Below are 24,366 nucleotides of genomic sequence, written 5' to 3' on the forward strand. Positions count from 1 at the left end.
CGAAAACGGCCCAGGAATTTCGTGTGCTTATTGCTGACTCAGGTGCCGATTTTTTGCATCGCCTGGTCGGTGGGAAAAGGGCACTGCACGTGATACCTAGGCGAATGTAGGAAAGGACCCACTAAACTGACCCTCTAGCCAGCCCTCGCTCGCTCCCCACAGCGTAATTTTTGTCAGTGGTTTGTTTGACCTTGGGAAATATCGAAAGAACTTCTCGATCTTGTATTTGCTCTTCGTCAACCAACAAATCCCGAAGGATATCGACGAGTCGGCAAGATGGCGCCGTAAGTAACGACCGATCGCACTCCTCATGCGCATGTCGCAATGGAGAATCACATTATGCTAACAGCTGGCGCAACAGTCTCACCTACTCCAAGACCTCCAAGGTTCCCCGTCGCCCCTTCGAGGCCGCCCGTCTGTCAGTATTCTCCGGCCACTGAACTAGAGCTTGCTCTGTTTACGTCGTGAATTCAACAACTGACTTCGATACGATGATAGGGACTCCGAGTTGAAGCTCGTTGGCGAGTACGGTCTCCGCAACAAGCGTGAGGTCTGGCGTGTCCAGCTTACCCTCTCCAAGATCCGTCGTGCTGCCCGGTAGGTTGACTGCTGCATTCGCTGTTTGTGGTGCATTATTTCCGCTAACATACCACGCAGTCAGCTCTTGACCCTTGACGAGAAGGACCCCAAGCGCCTCTTCGAGGGAAATGCCCTCATTCGCCGTCTCGTGCGCGTCGGTGTCCTCGACGAGTCCCGCATGAAGCTCGATTACGTCCTTGCCCTCAAGGTTGAGGATTTCCTTGAGCGCCGCCTCCAGACCTGCGTCTACAAGCTCGGCCTTGCCAAGTCTATCCACCACGCCCGTGTCCTCATCCGCCAGAGACACATCCGCGTCGGCAAGCAGATCGTCAACGTCCCTTCGTTCATCGTCCGTCTCGACTCCCAGAAGCACATTGACTTCGCCCTCACCTCTCCCTTCGGCGGTGGCCGTCCCGGTCGTGTCCGCAGAAAGAAGGCCAAGGCCGCTGAGAAGGCCGACGGTGGTGACGAGGAGGAGGATGAGGAGTAAATGCATCGCCATTTATGCTAAGGATTGGTCACACAAAAAAGCTCTGGGAGAAGAATGGCTGGAAATCATAACCAACCACGGGAATCGGGGTGTTCATAGTCACGGCGTTCACCAGAGGCAAAATGGAATGATTGCATCAAATACGGATACCACCAATGAATGTTATAAAAGTCTTTGCTTGTCATTCAGGGCACACAAATCAAGAGAAGCTCTTGCATGCCAGCACGCGAACTTGACAGGGAAATGGGTATCATGTTTGTCAAATGCAAATAACCTAAGTAGTCTACCCTCAAACCAATTCATCCTTGCCTAGGAACTTTGCCATCGGATCGTTTGCGGCTGTACGTTTCCTCCTGTACTCCTCCATCTCTTCCTCCGGGACACCTCCCATCATTTCTTCCGCAGTGCGCTTACTCACAGACTTCTTTACCAGGGGCTCATCTTCCGGCTTATCAGCCTCGGGAGTATCTGTCGTTTTCTCCTCTTGAACCAACATCGCACCGGTCCGCTGTCTTTCAGATGCTTCCCAGGCCTGCTTGCCTTCCTCACCAGTGCAGTAGCTATTCTTCACCACGGAGTGACAGCACTCATAGCCCCATTTGAAATTTGACCACCAGCTTCCCCAGACGGATGTGTGGTTGTGTATGTAGACGTCTTCGGGGTACTTTGACTTGGCGATCACCCTGGGCGCGCCCTTGATGAGACCCCTTTCGTCGTACTCAACGTACTTCTCGGACTCCGTGATGAGGTTCTTCATCTCCTCGGGCATCGTGTACTGCGAGTTGTCGCCGTACATCTCCTTGAGCTTCCTCTCCTGCTCGGCCCGCTTCTTTTCGGCCTCTTCCTTCTCCTTCTTCCTGTAGAATTCTCCGGCTGTGGGGTTTGCTTGCAAATGCTTCGTGGTATCGCCACTCTTTTCCTGGGCTTCCCAGGCGTACCTTTGTGCCTTCTCGAACTCGCTCGCGTCGCCCGAAGCTCGCAGAAAGCCCTCCTCCGCGAAAAGATCCGCGGCCTTGTCTGCGGTTGCGCCAGCATCGACCAGGGATCTCGTCTTCGGATCGTACTTGGCTGACTCGAGATCGAGATTAACCAGGTACTTGGCTGTGTCTTCTCGTATTCTGAGCTGGCGAGTGGCCGTACTTTGATGCTTGCTCATATCATTCTCCTCGGCGTACTTGTCACCGTCGTCCTGCTCGTCTTCCGCTCCGTCCTTGGCTAGAGCAGCCTTCCTCAGCTGTTCCATCTGGTTGAACTCCTCCACGACGTTACGATATTCCTTAGGATCGTATCCATTCCAACGATCACGCTTGGCATCCCAGCCTAGCTTAACATCCTGGACGACCTCATCCGCCTGGATGTCCTTGCCAGTCCACTTTGCACCTTTCGCACGTGGTCGGCTCAGGCAATCCTTGGCCTTGTGCGTCATGGCGCCGCAGTTTTCGCATGCCCCTTTACGATATTTCGTGGCTGCGGGGCCCGACTTTCGACCACGGTCGTACCATTGTGACTGCTCATCTTTCTTCTTCTGCAGACGTTGATGTTCGAGGTAGTCTGTCTGATCGTCTCCTTCTTCGCCTGCATAAAAAGGACGTTTACTGATAAACGAGGGGATGTATATGTTTTCTTCTTTCGAGGCCGCAGAAGCCTTCGGATCGGGTTTTCGGGGGGGCGGTGGTGGCATTTTGACGAATCGCTGCTGTTGATTTTCGAGAATTGTTGCTGTGTGAAAGTCGAAGGGCGCATCTCGGGGGGGATTTTGAGTTTGGGTGCTGAGCGTAAAGCCATATTCATTACGTAATCACCATATTGCCTGAAAGCTTCAGTGTCAAGCGAAACCAGGCTTAAGGTTGTTGCTGAGTTTTCTCCATGTTCAATGTGTTGTTCATTCTATGTATAACATTCATTTTACGGCTTATATATGAGAAGTAAACAGCGGAAATATTGAGGAAATTGTCAAAGCTGGTGCCTGTCTAGTTGTTTCTGATTTGGCCATGATGCTCGCCATATGTGTACTCTTTAGCATGGCTCTTATCTTATCGAGCCCACAAGCCACGTGACCTCGCGGGTTCTGGGCGTAGACATGGGAGCTTGCACGCGCGTGGTTCCTGAAATAACACGACCTTGTCGCGTCGCGGCACCCTCTGCTAACTGGCACAAACGATCCCAACATACGCCGATTTGGTTCTTATTCTTTCTTATCATGAAATTCTCCTCAATAACGCCACCTGGGTGTCCATGAAGCTCGTCGGCATTCATCATGGACTTGTTCCGAGTGAGACTGAACTGCATCGATCACTATCAAGCGACTCCGACGCATTATGATCCACAGCTGAGAAACGATGTCGGCCCTGCGCAAGCGAAGAGGGGACCGAAGATCCCAGTTGTGAGGGTATTCGGCTCCACTGAGACGGGACAAAAAGTCTGCGCGCATATTCACGGCGCCTTCCCTTACCTTTACGTCGAGTACCAAGGCAGTCTGGAGCCTGAAGAGGGTAAGTGAATCTTACTAAAGGCCAAGGCTTTGCTGACCATAATAAGTCGGAGCGTACATCTATCGTCTTCATTTGTCCATTGACCATGCCCTGGCTGTTAGCTACAGGCGTGACCAGTACGGAGAAAACGCCAAGTTTGTCGCTCGCATAACCCTCGTTAAGGGAGTCCCATTCTATGGCTTTCACGTGGGCTACCGATTCTTCCTCAAAATCTACATGTTCAACCCTATAGTCATGACAAGACTGGCCGACCTGCTTCAGCAAGGCGTCATCCTGAAGAGGAAATTTCAGCCCTACGAAGCTCATCTTCAGTACCTGTTGCAGTTTATGACTGACTACAATTTATACGGCTGTGGCTACCTGGATGTGTCTGATGTTTATTTCAGAGCTCCTGTTCCATCCTTTGAGGAAGAAGGCAATTCCGAACATATATGGCATGATCGGACAATCCCCCCCACCCGGGTCCTCAATGATCCTAGTCTGCCCAGGATCAGTCATTGCTCGGTTGAGGTTGACATATGCGTCCAGAACATCATGAACCGACACATGGTAAAAGAGCGTCGTCTTCATCATGATTTTGTTGAGCGTGTCAAGCCGCTTCCATTAGATGCGAAAATGGTCTACAGTATGGCTGGACTCTGGAAAGACGAGACTCGTCGCCGGAAACTGAAAATGCCCAACGCTGATCCCGACAGCAGCCCATTCCCAGCGGAAGTCTTGATTTCCATGTCGGCCAATGCACGTGACTCGCAACCGCAAGGGTGGATCCACGAAGCAGAGTATAAAGATGAAGTCGTCAAGCTTATCGAGTCAGAGAAAGACTCAGAAGATCAATCAGAGCCAAAGTTTGAGACATTCGTCAAGCAGACGCCACTGGAGTCTACGGTCAAGACAGCGTTTCAATCCGTTGAGGACCTTTATCCTACAAATCTTCTGCCAGCCCTCGGTTTGCCATTGAACCATGGATCAGCCATCAACAATCGTGCAAGCAGCATAGACGTTGACGAACAGGGCGTTCTTGATCTAGGCGCCGACAACTTTGATTCATATCCCGTCGATTCTGACGAAGAAGCTCTTATTCAGATGGGAAAACGGAAGTTGCAGAAGAGCGGTCCAATAAAACGTGCCGTTGATCGTAAGAAACGTCCGTCGGACAAGCAAGGAGATGTTCCTGCGAACGAGGAGTCCACGAATCTTACCGAGGAGGAAGGGTTGCTTGCCAACAAAGCGATCCACAAACTGCAATCCAACCTCCCGCTTCCTCAGTATGAGGGCGTCTATACTAGCAGGCTGAAAATTGGCTACCCACCAATCGTACCAGTTTGGGACGATATTCTTGGTACGGCCCAAGAAGAAGGGCTCGTGTCCAGAGTGAAAGGAGAGACTTGTTCAAGTCTCCCGCGACCGGCATCAGTGAAACGATGCTTGTCACCGGATGCAACGCTTCCCTCGACTAAACGGACCAAGAGCGTGTTGCCAGGGCCGTTTAGTGCTGTCACACCTGCGCCGCGAGCCCTCGTCAAAAGTGTCTTGAATGCTGAAGCGATTATTGAGAAGCAACAAGTCGCAGTGTTGCCACCCAACTCTCAAGAACCGCCAAGGTTTTCACAGAACACGAGAACAAAGTCCATAAAAAATCGGGAGCTGGCCTTCCCAGTGGTAAAAAGCCAGGAAGATCCAAACACCAAACTTCGCCTAAGCCAAATGAGCCAACCCCAAACTTCACAACCCGCCGAAGCAGGCTCACAAGAGCATGTCTCCTTCAACTTGACAGCAAGAGACACAAAAATCAACAACCCAAAGACACCAGTTTCAACCAAGAAAGTCCGAATAACATCACCGCCAACAGATTCGGTCGGAACAGAGACGATGTTGAGCCGTGTCCAGACAGCTCTCGGAGCATTCTCGTCCAAACGGCAATTTGTGGTTGGCTCACTGCCTCCTGCACCGAAAGAACTTATATCCACGATGAGTTACCTTCAAATTCCGGACGTGATATACCAAGACGCATACTATAGTGAAGAGAAGGATGTCCCTGCTCGACCCAGAGAGTATGCCGGCCGAGAGTTTCGCCTCGCAAGCGACACTCTGCCATACCTGGCCAACTTTGATCCGACTGGCACGTCTGCAGCCAGCAAGGGCCATAAACAAGATGTGTCAATCGATAAGCCCAAGGCAGATTCGCTCTATTCCACGCAGGGGAACATGTGCTCATATCGGAGCTGGGAGATGGCACAGCCGCCGCCATCTTTCAAAGAAGTTCAGGATTGGTGGAACAAGAAGCATGCCGTGCAGCGAAAACGCAATACCGCTGCTAGAAAGATCATGAGCACCCCTCAAGCGACAAGACGCTACCTCTCCCAGATTGATGGGCCAACTCCAAAAAACAGGCATGCTTTCAAGTACCCACCGAAGGGAAAGTCAACCGGCGTCAAGCACGAAGCACAATACATGAGCACCATGGCCCTGGAGATTCACGTCAATACACGGGGCAAGCTTGTGCCCAATCCCGACGAGGATGAAGTTCAGTGTATATTTTGGTCCATCAAAGCAGACGGCACCGTCAACAGCAGTCAGGAAGCAGCAAGCGGAATTCTTGCTGGAGTTGTTGTCTTGTCACCAGATGGAGGTCTCGCCGCGAAGATACGTCGATACACACCCGCAGAGGTAGTCGAAGAGTCTTCTGAGCTTGATCTAATGGTCCGAATGGTGGAGATTGTTAGGCGCCATGACCCCGACATCCTAACAGGATACGAGGTCCATGGAAGCTCATGGGGCTATCTCATCGAAAGAGCTCGTGTGAAATACGATTACGACCTCTGCGACGAGTTCTCTCGTACTAAAAGCAACTCTCATGGTCGCATAGGTAAAGAAAACGACCGATGGGGCTTCAACACAACCTCGACCATTCGTGTAACCGGCAGACACATGATCAATATCTGGCGGTGCATGAGAGGAGAACTGAATTTGCTTCAGTACACCATGGAGAACGTCGTATGGCATGTTCTACACCGGCGCATGCCCCACTACTCCTGGAAGACCTTGACGGAGTGGTATAACAGTAGCAAGCAACGGGATCTTGACAAGCTGTTACGTTACTACCTTGGGCGAACAAAGACCGACATCCAGATACTGGAGTCAAACGAGCTCATTCCCAGAACCAGTGAACAGGCAAGACTGTTGGGAGTGGATTTCTTCTCCGTCTTCTCGCGTGGCTCTCAGTTCAAGGTTGAATCCATCATGTTCAGGATTGCTAAGCCGGAAAACTTCATGCTTGTCTCCCCCAGCAGGAAGCAAGTTGGAGGCCAGAATGCACTCGAGTGTCTTCCACTAGTCATGGAACCTCAAAGTGACTTTTACAACAGCCCACTCCTGGTTCTCGACTTTCAGAGTCTATACCCTAGCGTCATGATTGCTTACAACCTTTGTTACTCAACGTTTCTTGGCAGGATCGTCAACTGGCGCGGGATGAACAAGATGGGCTTCACCGAGTACCAGAGGCACAGACGTCTTCTTGAGTTGCTGAAGGACCACATCAACATCACACCCAACGGAATGATGTTTGTGAGGCCCGAGATCCGCAAGTCTCTTCTTGCCAAGATGCTAGGCGAGATCCTGGAGACGCGAGTGATGGTCAAGAGTGGGATGAAGCAAGACAAAGACGATAAGACGCTTCAGCAGCTGCTCAATAACAGACAACTGGCTTTGAAGCTTCTTGCGAACGTCACCTATGGCTACACTTCGGCGTCTTTCTCTGGCCGCATGCCATGCTCGGAAATCGCCGACAGCATCGTTCAAACAGGACGAGAGACGTTGGAGCGGGCCATCGCATATATCCACTCGCAGGACCGGTGGGGCGCCGAGGTGGTTTATGGTGACACAGACAGTCTGTTCGTCTATCTCAAGGGCCGCACCAAGGATCAAGCCTTTGACATCGGCGAGGAAATAGTCAAGGCCATTACGGACATGAATCCAAGGCCGATCAAGCTCAAGTTTGAAAAGGTCTATCACCCTTGCGTCCTTCTGGCCAAGAAGCGGTATGTTGGCTACAAGTACGAGAGCCGGGACCAAGTCAAGCCTGACTTTGATGCCAAAGGCATTGAAACTGTCAGGCGGGACGGGACTCCAGCCGAGCAGAAGATTGAGGAGAAGGCCCTCAGGATCCTCTTTGAGACGGCGAACCTCAGCGAAGTCAAGTCGTATTTCCAGAAGCAGTGTGAGAAGATCATGCGAGGGTCTGTTTCGGTGCAGGACTTTTGCTATGCGAGAGAGGTCAAGCTGGGGACCTATAGCGATAAGGGCCCGCCGCCACCGGGAGCACTTATCAGCACGAAGAAGATGCTTGAGGATGCGCGGGCAGAACCACAGTACGGAGAACGAGTGCCCTACGTCGTAATCACGGGGGCTCCGGGGGCGCGGCTGATTGACCGCTGCGTGGCACCGGAAGATCTGCTCAAGGACTCGCACTCCCAGCTGGACGCAGAGTATTACATCTCCAAGAACTTGATCCCGCCGCTGGAGAGAATATTCAATCTCGTGGGTGTCAACGTGCGGCAATGGTACGACGAGATGCCCAAGGTTCAGCGCATCCGCCGGATCGACCAGACGCTCGGCCGGGGAGGGCTTAACAAGAAGACGCTGGAATCATATCTGAACTCGGCCTCGTGCATCTCGTGCAACGTCAAGATGCAAGTCGAGGGCGTCATGTGCTCCAAATGCCAACATGATGTGCCTTCGTCGCTGTACCACCTCCAGATGCGGTTGCATCAGGAGGAGAGGAAGTACATTGACGTGGTCAGGATCTGCCGCAGCTGTTCGGCGATGCCTGCAGTGGAAGAGGTCCCTTGCGATAGTAAAGACTGTCCCGTATTTTACTCGCGGGTCAAACAGGGCGCGCGGCTCAAGATGGAGAAGGGTGCCCTGGAGCCGGTCATTGAAGAATTGGTTGCCAAGGCGGGAGGAGCCGCGCTGGAGTGGTGAAGTGTCGTGGTATTGCTTTTTATTTTCATGTTTAAATTTTCTTCGGGCGAGGTTGGATATTGGCATTCGATGCGTGTACAGATGGGTGGATGGACTGGATGATACCTCGGGAACGGTGGTCGCGGTGTTGGTGGGCAATGCCTCTTGGTTGGGATCGATTTGTAGTATTGTAATGATGTAGTTTAGGATGTATACGATGTCACGACCCCAATTATTTGAGTAGACGGTAGTGGCTCTCGGGCTTCTTTGGGGCCAGGCAAGTATTGAACGCATAAGTGTGGAGGCCATTAGACGCACTAAATAAAGACTTTGTGTCTTTTTCTTCTTCTTCCTCTTTTTTCCCTTCTTTTTTCCCTCCCCTCCTCAGCAATTTGATGATATTGTGCATCGCGATGAGATTTGGGGGAAATAAGCAGACATGGCGAAATGAGCTCTCGGTGACCTCACACACGTACCTGTCGCCAGGGGTCCCCAACACATCTGTTTCTCGCGGGGTAGAAGGATACCTACACCAAATGCAGGGATGTCCCATTGCCGACTCAACCGGTTCTCACACAGGCCGAGCGAACAGCGGTCTGCGGGTCACCCGGTAATACCTTTTGGGGGCTTTGGAGTGCTCCTCCCCCCCCACACCAGCAACAGACAGGTACACCCACACACTATTACGTAGTGTGTGTACATACCTTGGTACACCACGGCACTCGAGAACGTTCCCCCCTCGCCCTCAGGCCACCTCATGGTTTAAATTTATAGTGTTCCTCCAAAAGTTTACCTCTTTGCTCAGCCGATGCTGCTATTGCTGCTAGCAACTCCTACTACGCCCTGAACGGAACTACTTGTCTCTCTCTCTCTCGTCTCGCCTGTTGCGGACAGCTGTCATAAGGCTCAGTCGCCCTCACATGACGGGTGCGAGCTGCTGACTGGACGCCCCAGACCCAGACCACAAAGTGACTTTTTTCAGTTCCCTTGGCTGATCCATTCCCACGCCATCCATCCTCGATCCAGACTCGGGTCAAGATCCAGTCCCGCGGACCTGCTATCCACCTCGCCAAAGTGTAACAAAGCAGCAAAAAGGAAAGGGGGAAAGCAGCGTTTGCTTGCTTGTGATCTTGAAACAAGAGCTTCCCTATCTTGCTCGCCCCCCTCGTCTCTCCCAACCGGCAACAATCAAGCGCCGATGATCTCGCCCAATCCCCTCGTCGTCCTGCTACCCATCCGCTAGCAGCACTTTACCAGTGCCCGCGCGAGACCGAGAAAGTGACGACTGAGATAGTGAGGAAAGGGCAACGGACTGATCCCGGTGAAGCGTCATGGGGGGTTGGACGGCATTCATCTTCACCTACCTCCTAGGAGGCTTGACCTTTCTGCCCTTGGCCGTCTTTGTCGTCCTCGCCCACGCCTATTTGACCCTCCCTTACCGACAGGATGCTGACACAACCTGCGACTTTGTCGACGACGGTCCGGGCTCCATCGTCCAGCCCGGCGACGACCTGACGGCCCTCGAGGCCGAGAAAGCCATGGCCAAGGACGAGGGGGCGACAAATACAACGACGAAGCGGTCCGCCCAGGAGAACGACGTCGCTGCGGGCTACTTCGCCGTCTGCAGGGAGTACACGCCCATGGGAATCAACGCGAAGCCTATTGAGCGAGCCACCCCGACCGGGTCCACAACCGTCGCCGCGCCGAGCCAGAGCGTCTACCAGACCATGTACAAGAGCATTTTCGAACGCAAGTCAACTCCGGGGCCCTTGGACAATAGGAACGGCCTGAGCCAGCGTCCCAAGAACGCTGGCAACGTATTTTATGTCGTGCTGAGGTATGCACGCTCTGTTTACTTCGTGTATATACCTGCTCACGATGACTGACGCGCCCGCAGGCACGGCCACTTGATGCTCTTTGACGACGACGAACAACTCGAGGTCCGACACGTAGTCTCGCTCTTGCACCACGACATCAGTATATACTCTGGCGGAGACGTCACCCCCGAGGGCGAGCTGTACATCAAGAGGAATGCGTTGTGTCTGTCGCGGAGGACGGACGGTGCTGAGCCCGGTCCAGACAGCCAACTTTCCAAGCCATTTTACCTCTTCTCGGAAAACTGCTCGGCCAAGGAGGACTTTTACTTTGCCATGCTCCGCAACCAGGAGCAGACCTTTGGTGCTGAGAGAAAAGCCCCGAGGCCGAAGCAGTTCGAGGTCAAGAACATTATTGCACTGGTCCAGAAGCTGCACTCTTCCGATGAGCACCTGTCCACGAGGTGGCTGAATGCCATGGTCGGCCGGATGTTCCTGGGGATCTACAAGACGACTGATCTAGAGCATTTTATCCGCGAGAAGCTCACGAAGAAAATTGCCCGTGTCAAGCGGCCGTCTTTTCTCACCAACATTGCCATCCGCAGAATCGATACCGGCGAGTCTGCACCTATCATTACGAACCCACGCCATAGGGACTTGAACGTCGAAGGAGAGTGCGTGATGGAAGCCGATATTCGATACACGGGCAACTTTCGCATCGAGGTTGCTGCTACAGTTCGTATCGACCTTGGATCGCGCTTCAAGGTCCGCGAGGTCGATATTGTCCTAGCAGTTGTCCTTAAGAAGCTAGAGGGGCATATGCTGTTCAAGATCAAACCCCCGCCGAGCAATAGAGTCTGGCTCTCTTTTCAGAGCATGCCGAAGATGGAGATGACAATCGAGCCGATTGTGAGCGCTCGACAGATCACATACACCATCATCTTACGACAGATTGAGAATAGAATCAAGGAGGTTGTTGCCGAGACATTAGTGCAGCCGTTCTGGGACGACATGCCATTTTTCAACACGGAGCACAAGAAGTGGCGAGGCGGCATCTGGGAGGACGACGATGCGGTTGTTGGCTCGAGTAGTGAGGACACCAACATTGCAGGAGACGGCGATGTGGAAGGTGTTGATCGTTTCGATGAGACGGGAGACCTGTCCAGTGAGACGAGACCGTTGGAGAAGAGCCACAGCATGCCCATCGTCGAGAACTCTCCACCCGCCGGGTTGTTCGGCAGGAAGATCCAGAGCAAGGGATCCAACAGCCCTCTCAACGGCTCTTCTACGAGCATCGACGTCATCGGCCCCCCCACGGTAGCGTCGTCGGCATCACCTGTTCCTAAGCCGTTCAGATCGCCGTCGATTTCGAGTCCGGCCAACCCTGTGGTCGGCACCGATATAGCCCACGCGGATGTATTCAAACCCTCGTCATCGCCGCCCGACCATGCTTCGAGCATGATGGCGGCACTGTCCGCAAGGTCGACACCGGCGACGACTCCCTCTGAGGCACCAACCAGGCCCACGCTGCTCGCCAAAGCCCCGAGCCAATCTTCCGTGTCTTCTCGTGAGGCCACAGATAACGAAAATGAGGCGGACCGCACGCCGGTGACCGGGGGGCGGCGAAGTACAGCTTCCTCGGCCGAGTCGATGCGCATCAACGAGTCCGTTGACCCTAGCTCGCCAACGTCGTCTTCAAGAGGCTCTGTCAAGAGTACTACGGGCTCCGTCTCGAAGGGTCTGTTCCGACGAGAGAACACCGGGAGCACGAACTCGACCACCTCGGCAAACGGCGAGACGAAACGCACCACTCTCTCGGCCGTTGCGAATGCTGCAGTCACTGCCAGGCAGTGGGGCTGGAACGCAATCCAGAAACACAAGGACGCCAAGAACAGCAACGGGACAGAACAGGCGCCTCAGCTGGACCTGAACCAACCCATGGGAAGAGGTAGGCCCTTGCCGCCCCCGGGTACACCGCTTCCGCCTCCCGAGCGGGGGTCCAAGGTCACGACGATCCCCGTGCCGAAGCGGAAGGTCATACCCCCACCGAATATCCCCGAACGTCCGCAGCCAACCGCAACAGCGGAAAGCAAACCTGAGCGCAGACCCGTGCCGCCCCCGCCCCTGCCGTCGCGGCGCCACATTGACACGCACAAGAACACGGATGAAGATGGCGGGGAGAGCTTGCTGGTCGTTGAGGCGCCTCTGGACTCGGAGCCCTCGACTCCGCTGGCCGAGAGCATGTTTCCGTCCGCGTACGTCCAGCCGTGGGTCGAGGAGGCATATGACGACGAAGGGATCACGGGCATCTCACAGACACAAGACTCTAGGCACGAAGAGGACAACAGTCGAGAGGGGGGCAAGGAAAAGAGTCGAACGCCACCACCTCTTCCACAGCGCCGCAGCAAGCCTGAGGAGGGCGACCAAGCCATTGAGGCCGGCCCCACGAACGTGGCGGATGACGACGAGGACTATTCTGCGTGGATCGACGACACGCAGGATATTTTGGTTGGCAGCGGAAGGGGCAGCGTGGAGGTGAAGTAATGACGCATCTGTCGGGTTTTCATTGATTGGAGTTGGGGAACGGAACAGAGGGGGGTAATGGCTTTTTGGACGGGGTTGGATTGGGGTCGGAGTTGCATATTTAGGATACCAATTACTTACACACACCAACCGATACTACTACTACATACGTAAACCACCCTAGAACACCTTCTCTCCTGTCCAGCGTCTTTTACAAGGGAATCCTAGAGCCCTCGGTTCAAAGTCCAGCTCGCTGGCGGCGGTGCCCCCCTTGTGTCTGTTTTTCTTTTTTCTTTTTTTCTTTTTTGCTTGCACCATTATCACGCCCCCTTTGACGGGCACTACGGCGAACGTGGGAGAGGGTGCGGGCATACCATCCGTGACCGTGACGGCTCCAAGAGGGATGGATGATCCCGGCCGGGCGCGCTCGCCGGTGGTCCTACATCGTGGGCAGGGAGTTAAGACGAGCGCCCGAAACCCAGGCCTCGGAGGCGTGGGTGGGGTACGTTGTTAGATTGGCAAAAGGAGGAAGAGGATGGATGGACATGCCTGCGTTTTCTCCCTCCGCTCCCCCCAACCTCGGTCATCACCGCTTGCATCGGGCTTCCAAAAGTGATTCACGCTAGGTCAGATTCACACGGGATGGGGATGCCTTTTAAATATATGTAAAATAAGATAAAAAGGTTCAGAAGTAGAACTATGCATTACATCTACAGAGTCCCAATGCCCAAGTTGATCAATCCCACAAAAGCCTTCCAGATTCGCCCTCCCAATTTCCATAGGAGAGAGAGAGAGAAGAGTCGAGGGGCGCATGCCCTGATAGCACAAACATAGAAAAAGCGGTAGAGAGAGGGGGGGGGGGGGGGGTGGGTGAGAGAGTACATTAGAAAAAGAACAGGAAAAGGAAGTAGGTGTTGTTTTTGTTGTTGTGGGTTATGGTTTTGTCCTTCCCCTAAGTCGATCACGAAAGCCGCAATACCAGATGAAGCCAAGCTTCAGTCGCATCCGGCAGTACGTTGCTATGTTTTCTTTCCCAGGCCCACCGGTTCTCTGTCCCCTGAGATTTCGCCGTGGCCATGCTGCAAAACTTGGAATCAATTGGTTTCGCTAATCAGAAACCCCCAATGCGAACGATGACAGGTAGCTCCCGGTAGCAAAGAAAACAACGCAGCCGAAAAAAAGCATGCTTAGCAATCATCCAGACAACGTGGTCTGGCAATGGTTGACCGGTGCCTTGTGGCTATAATCGAGACAGGCAGAACGCGAAAAGAAGTATTTGTCGTCGTGAGGACGCAGGGTCCTGGATGCAGTCGTAAATGATAGATTAGGTCCAAAAAGGAAGGAGAAGGGACCTGGGCTCTTGCGGGGCGCAGGGCATCCCAGGCAAAGACAACAAGGAGATGGTTGTCATGGACATCGTGATCCGTTGCGTGAGAGCGAATTCTTCATGGATGGGGCGAGAGTTTCCCACGAGGCCAAATTTCGGCGTAGCGAGTGGATTGCAAGGGTGCTTCATTGGTTTATGTTAAACTTGAGGCTGCTCAACAACCGCGTGGAGACGGTGGTGGGGCTCATCGAGCGCCAGCTTATTATGCTCGTGACTTCAAGGTGGTCAACGGCGTAGACGCAGAGGGTCCAGAGTGGGAGTTGGAGTGCGAGTGAGAATGAGAGCCGGACGGCCGACTCCGCTTAGAGTGGTGGTGGAGGGTGCCAACATCATGCTTGCCTGATTCATCGTTAGCATGTCTGCCTTGGGGTGGGGGGGACGATCAAGCCCAAACTTACCATCGCAGCAGGCGCGCACATTCTCCAATCTGTCGGCCTCTCGGTCTTGCTTTTCGATAATCTCTCGGAGGTCCTCAGCACTGTCGTGCACCTCGCTGGCCTCATATATGCTGGGGCTCATGGCCCCGGAGCGACTTCTCAGGCTCGAAAAGGTGCCGAAGTAGCCGCTGATCCTACCCAGCGTCCCCACAGGAGGTCGCTGGGCCTGGGCTTCGTGCTTGGTCGGGGTCAGAGTCGGTGGGTTCATCGACATGTCGACTGCCGGGGACTGGTTGCGGGTGGTCCGTGAATTGTATGATGACAGAGACGGCGGAGGCCTCTGACGCGCCGTTGAGCTGGCGCGACGATCAAGCTGAGGGTTGAACTCATCCACATCGGCCTGTGTGAGGTTGCCAGCCATCTCCTCGACGTCGGACTGCCCTTCGTCGGTTGTGCGAAGCAAGAGATACGACAAGGCATTGAACCACGTCTCGTGGCGCTGGCCAGTTGTACAGGTAAACTTGATGGTTCTGCCGGGGGAGATGACGATCAAGCTCTTGCGGTGGAGGCCGGGAGGCATGGGGTTGTCGTCGGTCACCACGCGGACGGCCTCAATGGGCACACTCTTCCCGCGAAGCTCGGACCGTCCGGCAGTGGCCGGGTCACGATCGCTCCAGTACAAAGTCCGGGTGTACGGGTGGACCCAGAAGTAACGCCTGTGTCTGAAGTCCGACATTTCGCCGCGCCCGGTCTTGCGGGTGTATTTCCATAGATATTCGCCAATCATGGTCTGTGTGATGGCCTGGATCATGCGAGGATCGGTATTGGGGCCAAAGCCACTCGCCGCAGCCGCCTCAGCGTGGGGGTTGAACCGGTGGTCGATTTCAGAAACGAACGAGGACACCGAAGAGTGCCTGCTCATAGTCGACAGCTTGGTCGGAGAGTGAATCTCGGCACCACCGTAAGGCGCGCCAGCCCGCGAAACGCGAACAGATGGGGCGGCATTCACCGATGTGGAGATTGACAACGGGGACTGTGGCCTTGCGCCGTTGGGAGTCTGTGGCCGCTGGTTTCTCATCGCGGAGGCGGGCCACAAAGGAGGGCCCATAACCGCACTTCCATGCGAGGACCCGGTTCTCGCAGCTTCGATAGCCTCCTTGTGGTTGGAGGGCAGAGGAGGAAGTGACCCGGTAGACGCGAGGTTGCTGCTGGCACTGCCTGGTCTTCTGAATCCCGTATCCATCTTGTTCTCGGTTGCGAAGCTGCTAAGACTATCATGGGACGGACGGTGGATGCGGACGGTACCGGGGGTGCTCGGGGTTCCGAAGCTCGACAGCGACTTGTCAGAAGTGGCCTTGGTCTTTGAGAGGAGCATCTCTTCGATCGCCTCGGAAGTCAAAGCAGTCTGGGCGCCAGAATCAGACATGGGAATCACTGGCTTGCGCGCAGCGTGGTTGTTGGCGTTGGTTGAAATATCCTTGAACGGCCGCTGGGACTCGGGAGTCTCGGACAGACGAGTTTCGCTGGGCGATTGTCTGGTCTCATCTTCCGCGATGATGGTGCTGTCGTCTGCCTTGTTCTTACTCCGGCCGAAGACGGAGCTCATCAGAGCATTCCTGGAAGGCGTCCGTGGCGCGTCCTTGTCACCATAGGAAGAATCCATATTGTCGCGAGGGAGGATAAAGGCATCTCTCTTCGGGCTTCTAGGCGAAATGGGTTGCGTCTCAATCGACTCGATAGTGGAGAAAGCGAAGCTGGGCTTCAGCGCTGAAGGTTCCGGCGTGGCAACAGGCTCCACGTGCTGAGACAGAACGGAGGAGAACCCTAACGGAGGGAGAAGTGCAGCAAGAGGCTCGATGTGCTCCGAGCGAATTTCGGAGTATGCGAGAACAGCGGGAAGAGGTGCTGGGGTCTCAGGCTCGGCCTTGGGCTCAATATTCTCAGACGAGATGGAGGACAGGCTGAGAGCGGGCGGTGCCGGGGGAAGCACCTCCGGCTCAGCGAGAGGCTCAATGTCCGAGAATGCGATAGAAGACAAGGTGAGCGATGGCGCGCGCTCGGCCTTCGGTTCAATGTCCTCAGAGGAGATTGGCGTAAGGCTGAGGACAGGTACGGGGGCAACCACTTCGGGTTCCGCGTTCGGCTCAATGTTCTCAGCCGCAATAAGCGAGAACGTGAGAGTCGGTATCTTGGGGGTAATCTCCGGCTCCGCTTTGGGCTCAACGCCCTCCGCCACGATGGACGAGAGGCTCAGAGTGGGGGGCAATACCTCAGGCTCTGCTCTTGGCTCAAGGTTGTGAGAGTGAAGATCTGAGAAACTGAGGACGGGCACCGGGGAAATAATCTCGGGCTCAGCCTTGGGCTCGACGTGCTCCGTCGCGATAGCCGAGAGGCTGAGAGTGGGCGCAACAACAGGGATCTCTGGCTCTTCCCTCGGCTCCACGGTCTCGGACGTGATTGACGACAGGGTAAGGGTTGGCAATGACGGTGCCGGTGCTGGTACCGGGACAGGAGCAGGGATGATTGCAAGTGCCCGAGACTGTTCCGGGTCTTCCTTGGGCTCGATGTTTTCGGACACTAGAGCTGACAAGGTAAGATCGGGCACGGGAAGCACGACCTCGGGCTCAGCGACCGGCTCAAGGTTTTGCGAGTGTAGCGCGGAGAGACTGAGAGCCGGAGGCGGCACCTCTGGCTCAGCTACCGGCTCCAAGTCGTGAGCGTGCAGCGCCGAAAGAATAAGAGCCGGGGGCGGCGTCTCGGGCTCGGCCACAGGCTCGAGGTCATGGGAGTGCAAGGCCGACAAGGTGAGCGTCGGCGGGAGTATCTCAGGCTCGGCCACGGGCTCGAGATTGTGGGCATGAAGGGCCGACAGGCTGAGGACGGGAGGCGGCACCTCTGGCTCGGCAACAGGCTCGACCGCCTCTGACAAGTAAGTCGAGATGGTCAGCGTCGGGAGTGGCACTTCGGGCTCGGCCTTTGGCTCAACATCCTCCGAGACAAGAGGCGTGAACGCCAAGACGGGTACAGGCCGCACAATCTCAGGCTCTGCCTTGGGCTCAACAGCTTCAGAAAGCAAGGACGTAATGGTGAGCTGGGGCGGTGCAGGAGGAGGCGTCTCGGGCTCGACGACAGGTTCAATATCTTGTGCGTCAATGGAGGAGAGGCTGAGCTCAGGCGGCGGCGGCGGCGGGGTGTAGCTGTCGAGACTAGATGGTGGCATCGGGAACTGCGCCAACTTCTCATCCATGTCAACATCATACTGGGCACCTGCGTCGCTGTAGGAGATTGTCGACAGTGGGCGGGAACGGCTGCCATTAGCATCGGCATCGTCAACCGATAGGTGGCGTGACACCTGCTGAGCGGCCGATATGGACCCCACAGACACAACTCCTTCCTCATGAACCGCGCTGGGTGTTGAGAAGAAAGGCAACTCGGCCATGGGCTCCGTCATCATACCACTGTCGACCATCATGGGTCCGGAAGCTGCGGTCTTCTTAACAGGGTCCGTCATGTTGCTGCTGTCGACCATATCACGAGAGAAAGTAGGTACGGATGCTGTAGAGTCGCCAGTGGCAGATCTTGAGCGGTTGGGCGTATCCCCACCAGAATCGGCGTCGCTGTTGTCAAGATCGGCAAGCTCTGCGAACAAGCTCTGGCCGCCGGCATGAGGCGTTCCTGCAGCGCTATTTGTGGCAGCACTGGCAGGGCTGCCCTGGAAGCTCGGCTCCTCGCTCAACTGTCTTGACTGGCGGTTGATGATACCTCGGCTGAGCCTAACACGCATGCGCTGATGTGAATGTTGTGACGTCGGCGTCCTGTACTCGATGTATTCCTCATCCTCGTCTGCTGAGGTAGACGCAGTACTGTCGTATGAGTTTCGGCCACCGGTCATGGCAAGAGCCTGGGACCGCAGATCACGACCCTTAGACGGGCTCTCGGTCTCGGTCTCGGTGTCATCGTCGTCATCGCCGGAAAAGTCCTCGATGCCAGTCTGGAAGTCCTCCGTCTCTGTTCCGCGCTCGTTGGCAGTCTCGAAGGCGGCATCGCTGGTCTCGTTGGCTGTTTCGAAGTCGTCACTGAGATCGGTGTATTGAGGTCTGTAGCCGCTGCCAGGTCTGCTGTTCGGTCTGCGGATGATGGAGCTGGAGCGAGCGTTTGGCGAAGTTCTGGGGCTGCCGATCTCCGTGGCCTCTTCCCAGTCTGGGTCGTCGTGGTAAACCTCATTCCTGCTGCTTCGGTGGCCGCCAAGCAAGCCGCGGGTAGGCTTCTTGAATTCTCTCGACTCAACCTTGCGGTTGCGACGGGCGGGAACAGGTGGGGCATCGGTGCGCAGCTTCTCCAGCTCATCGCGCGTATCCTGGAGCAGTCGCTTAAGCTCGAGCTTCTCGGTCTTCTCGCGGTGGATAACGGTCTTCTGGCTCTGGATCGTTCGTTGGGCATGCAAGAGAGAGCTCTTGAGGGTCTCGGACTCCAACATGGCATGGCGGGGGGTGCCTTTGATGGGTGACTGCGGAGGGGAGTGCTCGGGAGTAAAGCCGTCTGTGGCGGCCTCCAAGTCCTCATCACTGACACCGCGGACAAAGTCGCGATCAGACATGCGGCCACGCTGGATGGAAACGGCCTTGGCGAGCTCCGTGTTCTGGCTCATGAGGTCGTCGACCTTGCGTCGCAAGGTATTCCTCTCGGTTTCGGCCGAGGCGGCATTCCGTTTAGCAGTGGTCAGATCCAGCTCGAGATGCTTCACAGCACGTTCATGCTCCTCGGCGAGTTTGGCGAGCGAGACCTTGGCCTCGTCGAGCTCCTTCTGAACCGAGTTCTTTGCCACCTGGAGGACATTCAAGCTCTGCGACAGCTTCTTTTCTCGGTCTGCAGCGTCCTTTTGCGCAGCGATCAGGTCGTGGACCTGTGTCTCTAGATTCCAGTTCTCGTCCTTGTATTTGTTCTCGCTTTCGTCCAGGGCCTTGACGCGCTGCTGGAAGTTCTCGTTCTCGATTTCCAGCCTGGACTTGTCGACCTTGATGTCGCGCAGCTCCTCGTCCTTTTCGGAGAGGAGCGATTGCAGGTTGCGGACCTGGGCGATCAGGGATGTACTGATTTCGGCAGCGAATTCGATGTCGTGGATGCGATTACCGGGCTGGTTTCTGACTTTGCGGTTCGGGACAGTGAGCTTGGAAGGCGACCCAGTGGCCTGGACCTCAAGCTTCTCGAACTTGGAGGGACTGATGGAGCGCTGGAGACGTGTTAGAAATGGAGTGCGCCAGACGAGTGCGCAAACTTACTCTTGCCATCTTTCCGTCGGGGACGTAGGGCGAGCCTCCAGCAGCTTCATTGCTGGGGACCCTCTGCTTGGGCAAGAAGGCCCGGGCAGTCTCTCGAGCAACATCTTGGAACTCCTTTTCAATGTCGGCAAGCTTGGCGCGCAATTCGGGGGCAAGTTCTCCTTCCGTCTCCTGCTCTTCGACCTCCTTGAGGCGTTCGGCGAGTTCCTTGCGCTGTTGGACGAGGGCAGTGCCCAGCTTTCCGGCTTCGTCGAGGCGCCGTTCGGTATCGGCAATGTGGGCCTGCAAGACGCGCTTGGCCTGGTCGGGCGATGAAGCCGGGCCGAGGGCAAAGGATTCGTTATCGAAGGCGGAGTAGCGGTGATGGGCATGTCCGGGGGGCGAGATGAAGGGGTCGTTCGCATCCGCATCAGCGGGCGGCAGATGGGGCTTGTCAGCGGCGAGTGAGGTAACCATGTTGATGGGGAAGAATGGGGGATGCCGCCGTCAGACGCGTTGCGGCGACATCCAGTACGTGAATCCGGGGAGGATTGATTCGTGGTTGTGGAAAGCCGGTGGTCGCGATTGTCGAACGAGTCACGCAAAGGCTATGTAGGTAGTGGAGGTATGCGGAGGTACCTAGTTCCAACGGGGATGGAGGGATGGGCCGATGACTGCAACGCAAGCGCGGGGCGTGCAGAGCCGGCTGCCCGTCTACACGACGTAACGAGGGGAATGGGATATGTCGAAAAGCGAGCGGATTGGTGCGAGAGAGTAAGCGAGAGGAGAAGGTGTCAAAAACGAAGAAAAAAGGGAGACAAGGAGTGGGAGAAGAATTGAGGTTGTCGTCGTCGTCGTCGTCGTCGTCGTCGTCGTCGCCGTCGTTGAACTGGTCGGAAAGGGTGTCAGAAGAAAAAAAAAGGACAGAAAAAAAAAAGAGAAGTAGGTGGGAAAGAGGGAACGAGGGGAGGTGGTGGGTGTGTGATGTTTTTTTTGTTGACTTGGACTTTGTTGTTTGTGTTCCCCCCCTCCGCTGAAGACGGGAGGTGTGTTGTTGACAAGAATGCGGCCCCCAGTGGTTCCTTGCAGGCGCAGGCCGATGGATGGGATGGATGTATGTGCTCAGGTGGCTTTCTGTCCGTCTGTCGTGCAGGGGGAAGATGGGGCCACACTCCGTACCTACCTGAACTTCTCCAAGTTTACGCGACCCAGCAAGAGAAGAGCAAGGAAGCAAGGCGGTGCCCTGTCGGCTTTGTGTTGTTTTGGCTTGATTCGCTGCTGCTGCTGCTGCTGCGGCTGCTGACGGGAGGGTGCAGCTAAGACGGCCGGGATGAGCTAAACGCGCCCGCACCTTGTTTTCCGGCCTAGGTCGATTTTCTTGCTGCTTGCTGCACTAGAAGAAGTTCAGGTTGGCGCTATATTCTCTTTGGTCTCCTACGTCTTTTTTTTTTCCCTTCTTTCTTTCTGACTCTTGCTGCTTTCTCTCTGTACTCTCTGTACTCTCTCTCTCTCTCTCGCGCGCGCGCGCGCTGTCACAGTGCTCCCTCCACGTGCAAAAAAAGAAACGCCCGGACACTTACGTATTGATGAGATGACCTGAAGAAGATCCGGATGAAAGGAAGCTTAAATAAAACGTCGATGCTTGGAAACTCCCTTCAAGCAAAAAAAAAAAAAAAAAAAAAAAAGATAAGCCGGGGGGGTGGGGGTCGGATGGTGGTCGGTGTCGACGGGAGGGAAAAACAAGTACTAAATAATAAGACAATGATATTATTAGGAAAAGGTCTGCCGTTTTCCGTGAGACGCGGCACGCGGGCGAACGATGCCAGGGAGAGAAAAAGCAATGAGCCGGCGTGTTCGTGGAGAGCAAAGGTCTCAGATGGATGGAGGTATCCGCGTATCGTATCCTAGGGTACGTAGGGTACGGTACGGTACGGTCGAATTACGGGCGCGCAGGCGGTGCGTAGTACCAAGTGGCGCGCGGCGGTTTGAACCGTGGGTGGCCGTCGGGCTAACCCTTCTCTGACTCTCGACTTCTTTTTAGCCTTTGGAGTAGCTCCGAGATGATGGATAGCTCAGGAACAACCCGTGTGTTGTGTGGTAATTCGCAGTGGTCGTAAGCCGAACGGTCGGGAAGCCAAATTGACGTCGGTGAGAAGCCGAGACGGGAGTGACGGCGGTGGCGGAGACGACGCACCACAGCGACGCAGGATCTCGAACAAAAGCCGGGAGAAAAAAGAAGAAAAATAAAAAGGCCGCAAGTAGAATCAAAAAATAAGTAATAGAATAATCAGAATGGGCAAAGAGTTTTCGTAGTGAGGGGATGAGGGTCGGGTACAGCTGGCTGCAGGCAAGATACCTGTAGCGATTTCGTGCCGGTGTACCTAGGGCCAGAAGAATAGGGCAGATTAAAAGAAGGGAACAAGAGGCAGAAGAATCCTGAACCAGCCTGGGGAAGGGAGAAAAGCAAGGCACCAAGAAATGAGTGAGAGAGATTGTTACGTCTTCAAGCACACAAATGCAGGTAGGTATTCCTTTCTTGATCTGCTCTCTCGGGCTGTTTGCTGGGATCTTCTCCGAGTCTTCTTCTTCTCGGCCTAGGGGTCCTCCAGTTTGAGAGCACTCGATGTCGCGCAAAGAGACGCGCAACGACGATTCAATGTCGAACTGGTGACGCGCCAGGAAGGGAGGAAGCAAAAGAAGGAGGGACGGGAAAAAGTAACGATCAGCGGGTGTCGGCGTCGGCAGGCGGAACACACGACGACGAGGAGGGGGGAAAGGGAGAAGGAGGGATGGGATGAGATGGGATGGAGGGAGAGAGGGGGGAAAAGGGTTAGCAATCAATCTGGTAGACGAGAAGAAGAGGAGAGAGACCCCACGACGAGGGAGGATCCTCCTCTCTTGACAATCTTATCCTCGCGTTCCTTGCGTTCCCCTCCAGGCATAAGAAGGGATGGAGACTTCACATCTGTACCTACCCTCCCTACTATGGATAGACACCTACTACTAGAACATTGCACACATTGCATTGCACATTGCTTGCACATTGCTTGCACATTGATTAACCCGGACAAGGGGTGACGGCGGCCCGGGAGCAGCTTGCGTAGGTAGGTAGTAGTAGTAGTACGGGTAGGTAAGCCGGTATGTAGGTAATGTAGGTACCTCACCACCTGCCTGGGTAGGCAGGGTATACACTATATCCGTAGCTTTTTTACTTACTACTCCGTACGTACTACGGTACGAGACAGAGAGGTCTGTCCGTCTCTCCTATCCGTACTAGCACACCCACCTAGCATGCAGCGAAAAGAGGCGAGGAAGCCGTTGCAATAAATACAGCATGCTGTCTGAACTTCATGAGCCTTGTGTGCCTGTCAATTACCTAGCCTTTCATGCCTATCGGGAGGGGCCAGCCAGGGTATTTGCCAGGGCTCGGCTCTCAACGTCCTTAGGGTTCCACCATGGAACAGGTCATGCCTGTCTGCCTACGACGTTGGTGATTGTACAACTTTGCAACTAACTACGCAGTACGGAGTACCAACTGCACAAATCCGGGTACCTTGCAGCTGTGGGCCAGCATGTACGGATACTATCATCGTACCAAGTATCCGTACACGTACGCCCATGAAGACACATGTACGGCATACACGTGCATTGTGTGAGCTGTTTCCTGTACCTAATTCAATCCATTTCCTCTGACCCGGTTTGGTGTGACTGACGTCTTGCGCGGATGCTTATCGATCAATTTTGCTCAGAGTCATTCATGGTCCTGACCTAGCCACAGTGCGCGCAGCATACTTGAGCCGCATCCTGTTGCGCGTGGGCGGCGGTCCGAATGCAGATACGTATTAGTCGTCTGTTCCTATGGCTCTCAATGTATCGATCGATCGTATCTAATACCTACCTCTAGGTACCTGACTTACCTATACGTAGGTAGGCACACAAAGCTAGTTACTGCATGCGGAACACAAGCTGCACGATACCATACGGCAGTGTACGGCAGTGTTTTGGGATGGCGTCATGCACCATCGAGGGGGCGCCTCTATTCGTTGACCCAATGCCGTTGCGCCCTCGGCCACGTATAAGCGTACAACTCTCTTTGGAGCTGTTGCTTTTCTGCCCGCATGCGTGGCCAATCCAGATGGCCCATTCCAACAACACGGCCACATCCTCTCACATTCACATTCACATTCACACTCATCGCTACGCGCGCGTCCATCCTCTCTCTCTCTCTCTCATTGCAGTGGATTTAACTGACATATTAACTTCGGTCCTGGGATGCACACGACAATGCAATACCAATGGAGTTGGAAGTTACACGGGCGTTCAACCCGATATAGCACACCTGGCGATGCATGTGTGACCAGCGTCAGTCGGCACCTGGTTCAGACCAAGTCGACCCGTATGATAGGTTCGAAGCTCGAGTTTCGGCCGATACCAATCAGAAGCAGGGGCGGAATATACGTCTAGGTAAATGTTGCAAATACGTAGGC

At 54.9% G+C, this 24,366-nt stretch overlaps 5 protein-coding genes across 5 annotated transcripts; 3 read left to right on the plus strand and 2 right to left on the minus strand.

The window, feature by feature from the left end:
• Positions 1-276: 276 nt before the first annotated feature.
• GLRG_04646 (ribosomal protein S4) lies at positions 277-1,069 on the plus strand (the record flags this gene model as incomplete). Its single annotated transcript, XM_008095331.1, has 4 exons — positions 277-284; positions 362-418; positions 499-597; positions 658-1,069. 4 exons carry the CDS (start codon positions 277-279, stop codon positions 1,067-1,069), a joined length of 576 nt encoding a protein of 191 aa, XP_008093522.1.
• Positions 1,070-1,358: 289 nt separating this feature from the next.
• Positions 1,359-2,750, minus strand: GLRG_04647 (pre-mRNA-splicing factor SLU7; the record flags this gene model as incomplete). The annotated part of the gene is made up of 1 exon (XM_008095332.1): positions 1,359-2,750. One exon carries the CDS (start codon positions 2,748-2,750, stop codon positions 1,359-1,361), a length of 1,392 nt encoding a protein of 463 aa, XP_008093523.1.
• A 576-nt stretch (positions 2,751-3,326) lies between these two features.
• GLRG_04648 (DNA polymerase family B) lies at positions 3,327-8,541 on the plus strand (the record flags this gene model as incomplete). Its single annotated transcript, XM_008095333.1, has 2 exons — positions 3,327-3,561; positions 3,608-8,541. 2 exons carry the CDS (start codon positions 3,327-3,329, stop codon positions 8,539-8,541), a joined length of 5,169 nt encoding a protein of 1,722 aa, XP_008093524.1.
• A 1,310-nt stretch (positions 8,542-9,851) lies between these two features.
• GLRG_04649 (uncharacterized protein) lies at positions 9,852-12,878 on the plus strand (the record flags this gene model as incomplete). The annotated part of the gene is made up of 2 exons (XM_008095334.1): positions 9,852-10,357; positions 10,418-12,878. 2 exons carry the CDS (start codon positions 9,852-9,854, stop codon positions 12,876-12,878), a joined length of 2,967 nt encoding a protein of 988 aa, XP_008093525.1.
• A 1,591-nt stretch (positions 12,879-14,469) lies between these two features.
• GLRG_04650 (PH domain-containing protein) lies at positions 14,470-20,356 on the minus strand (the record flags this gene model as incomplete). The annotated part of the gene is made up of 2 exons (XM_008095335.1): positions 14,470-19,851; positions 19,901-20,356. The coding sequence occupies 2 exons, from the start codon at positions 20,354-20,356 to the stop codon at positions 14,470-14,472; spliced, it is 5,838 nt and encodes a 1,945-aa protein (XP_008093526.1).
• Positions 20,357-24,366: the final 4,010 nt, after the last annotated feature.

The sequence above is a fragment of the Colletotrichum graminicola genome (assembly GCF_000149035.1).
Source record: "Colletotrichum graminicola M1.001 genomic scaffold supercont1.15, whole genome shotgun sequence".
NCBI lineage: Eukaryota > Fungi > Ascomycota > Sordariomycetes > Glomerellales > Glomerellaceae > Colletotrichum > Colletotrichum graminicola.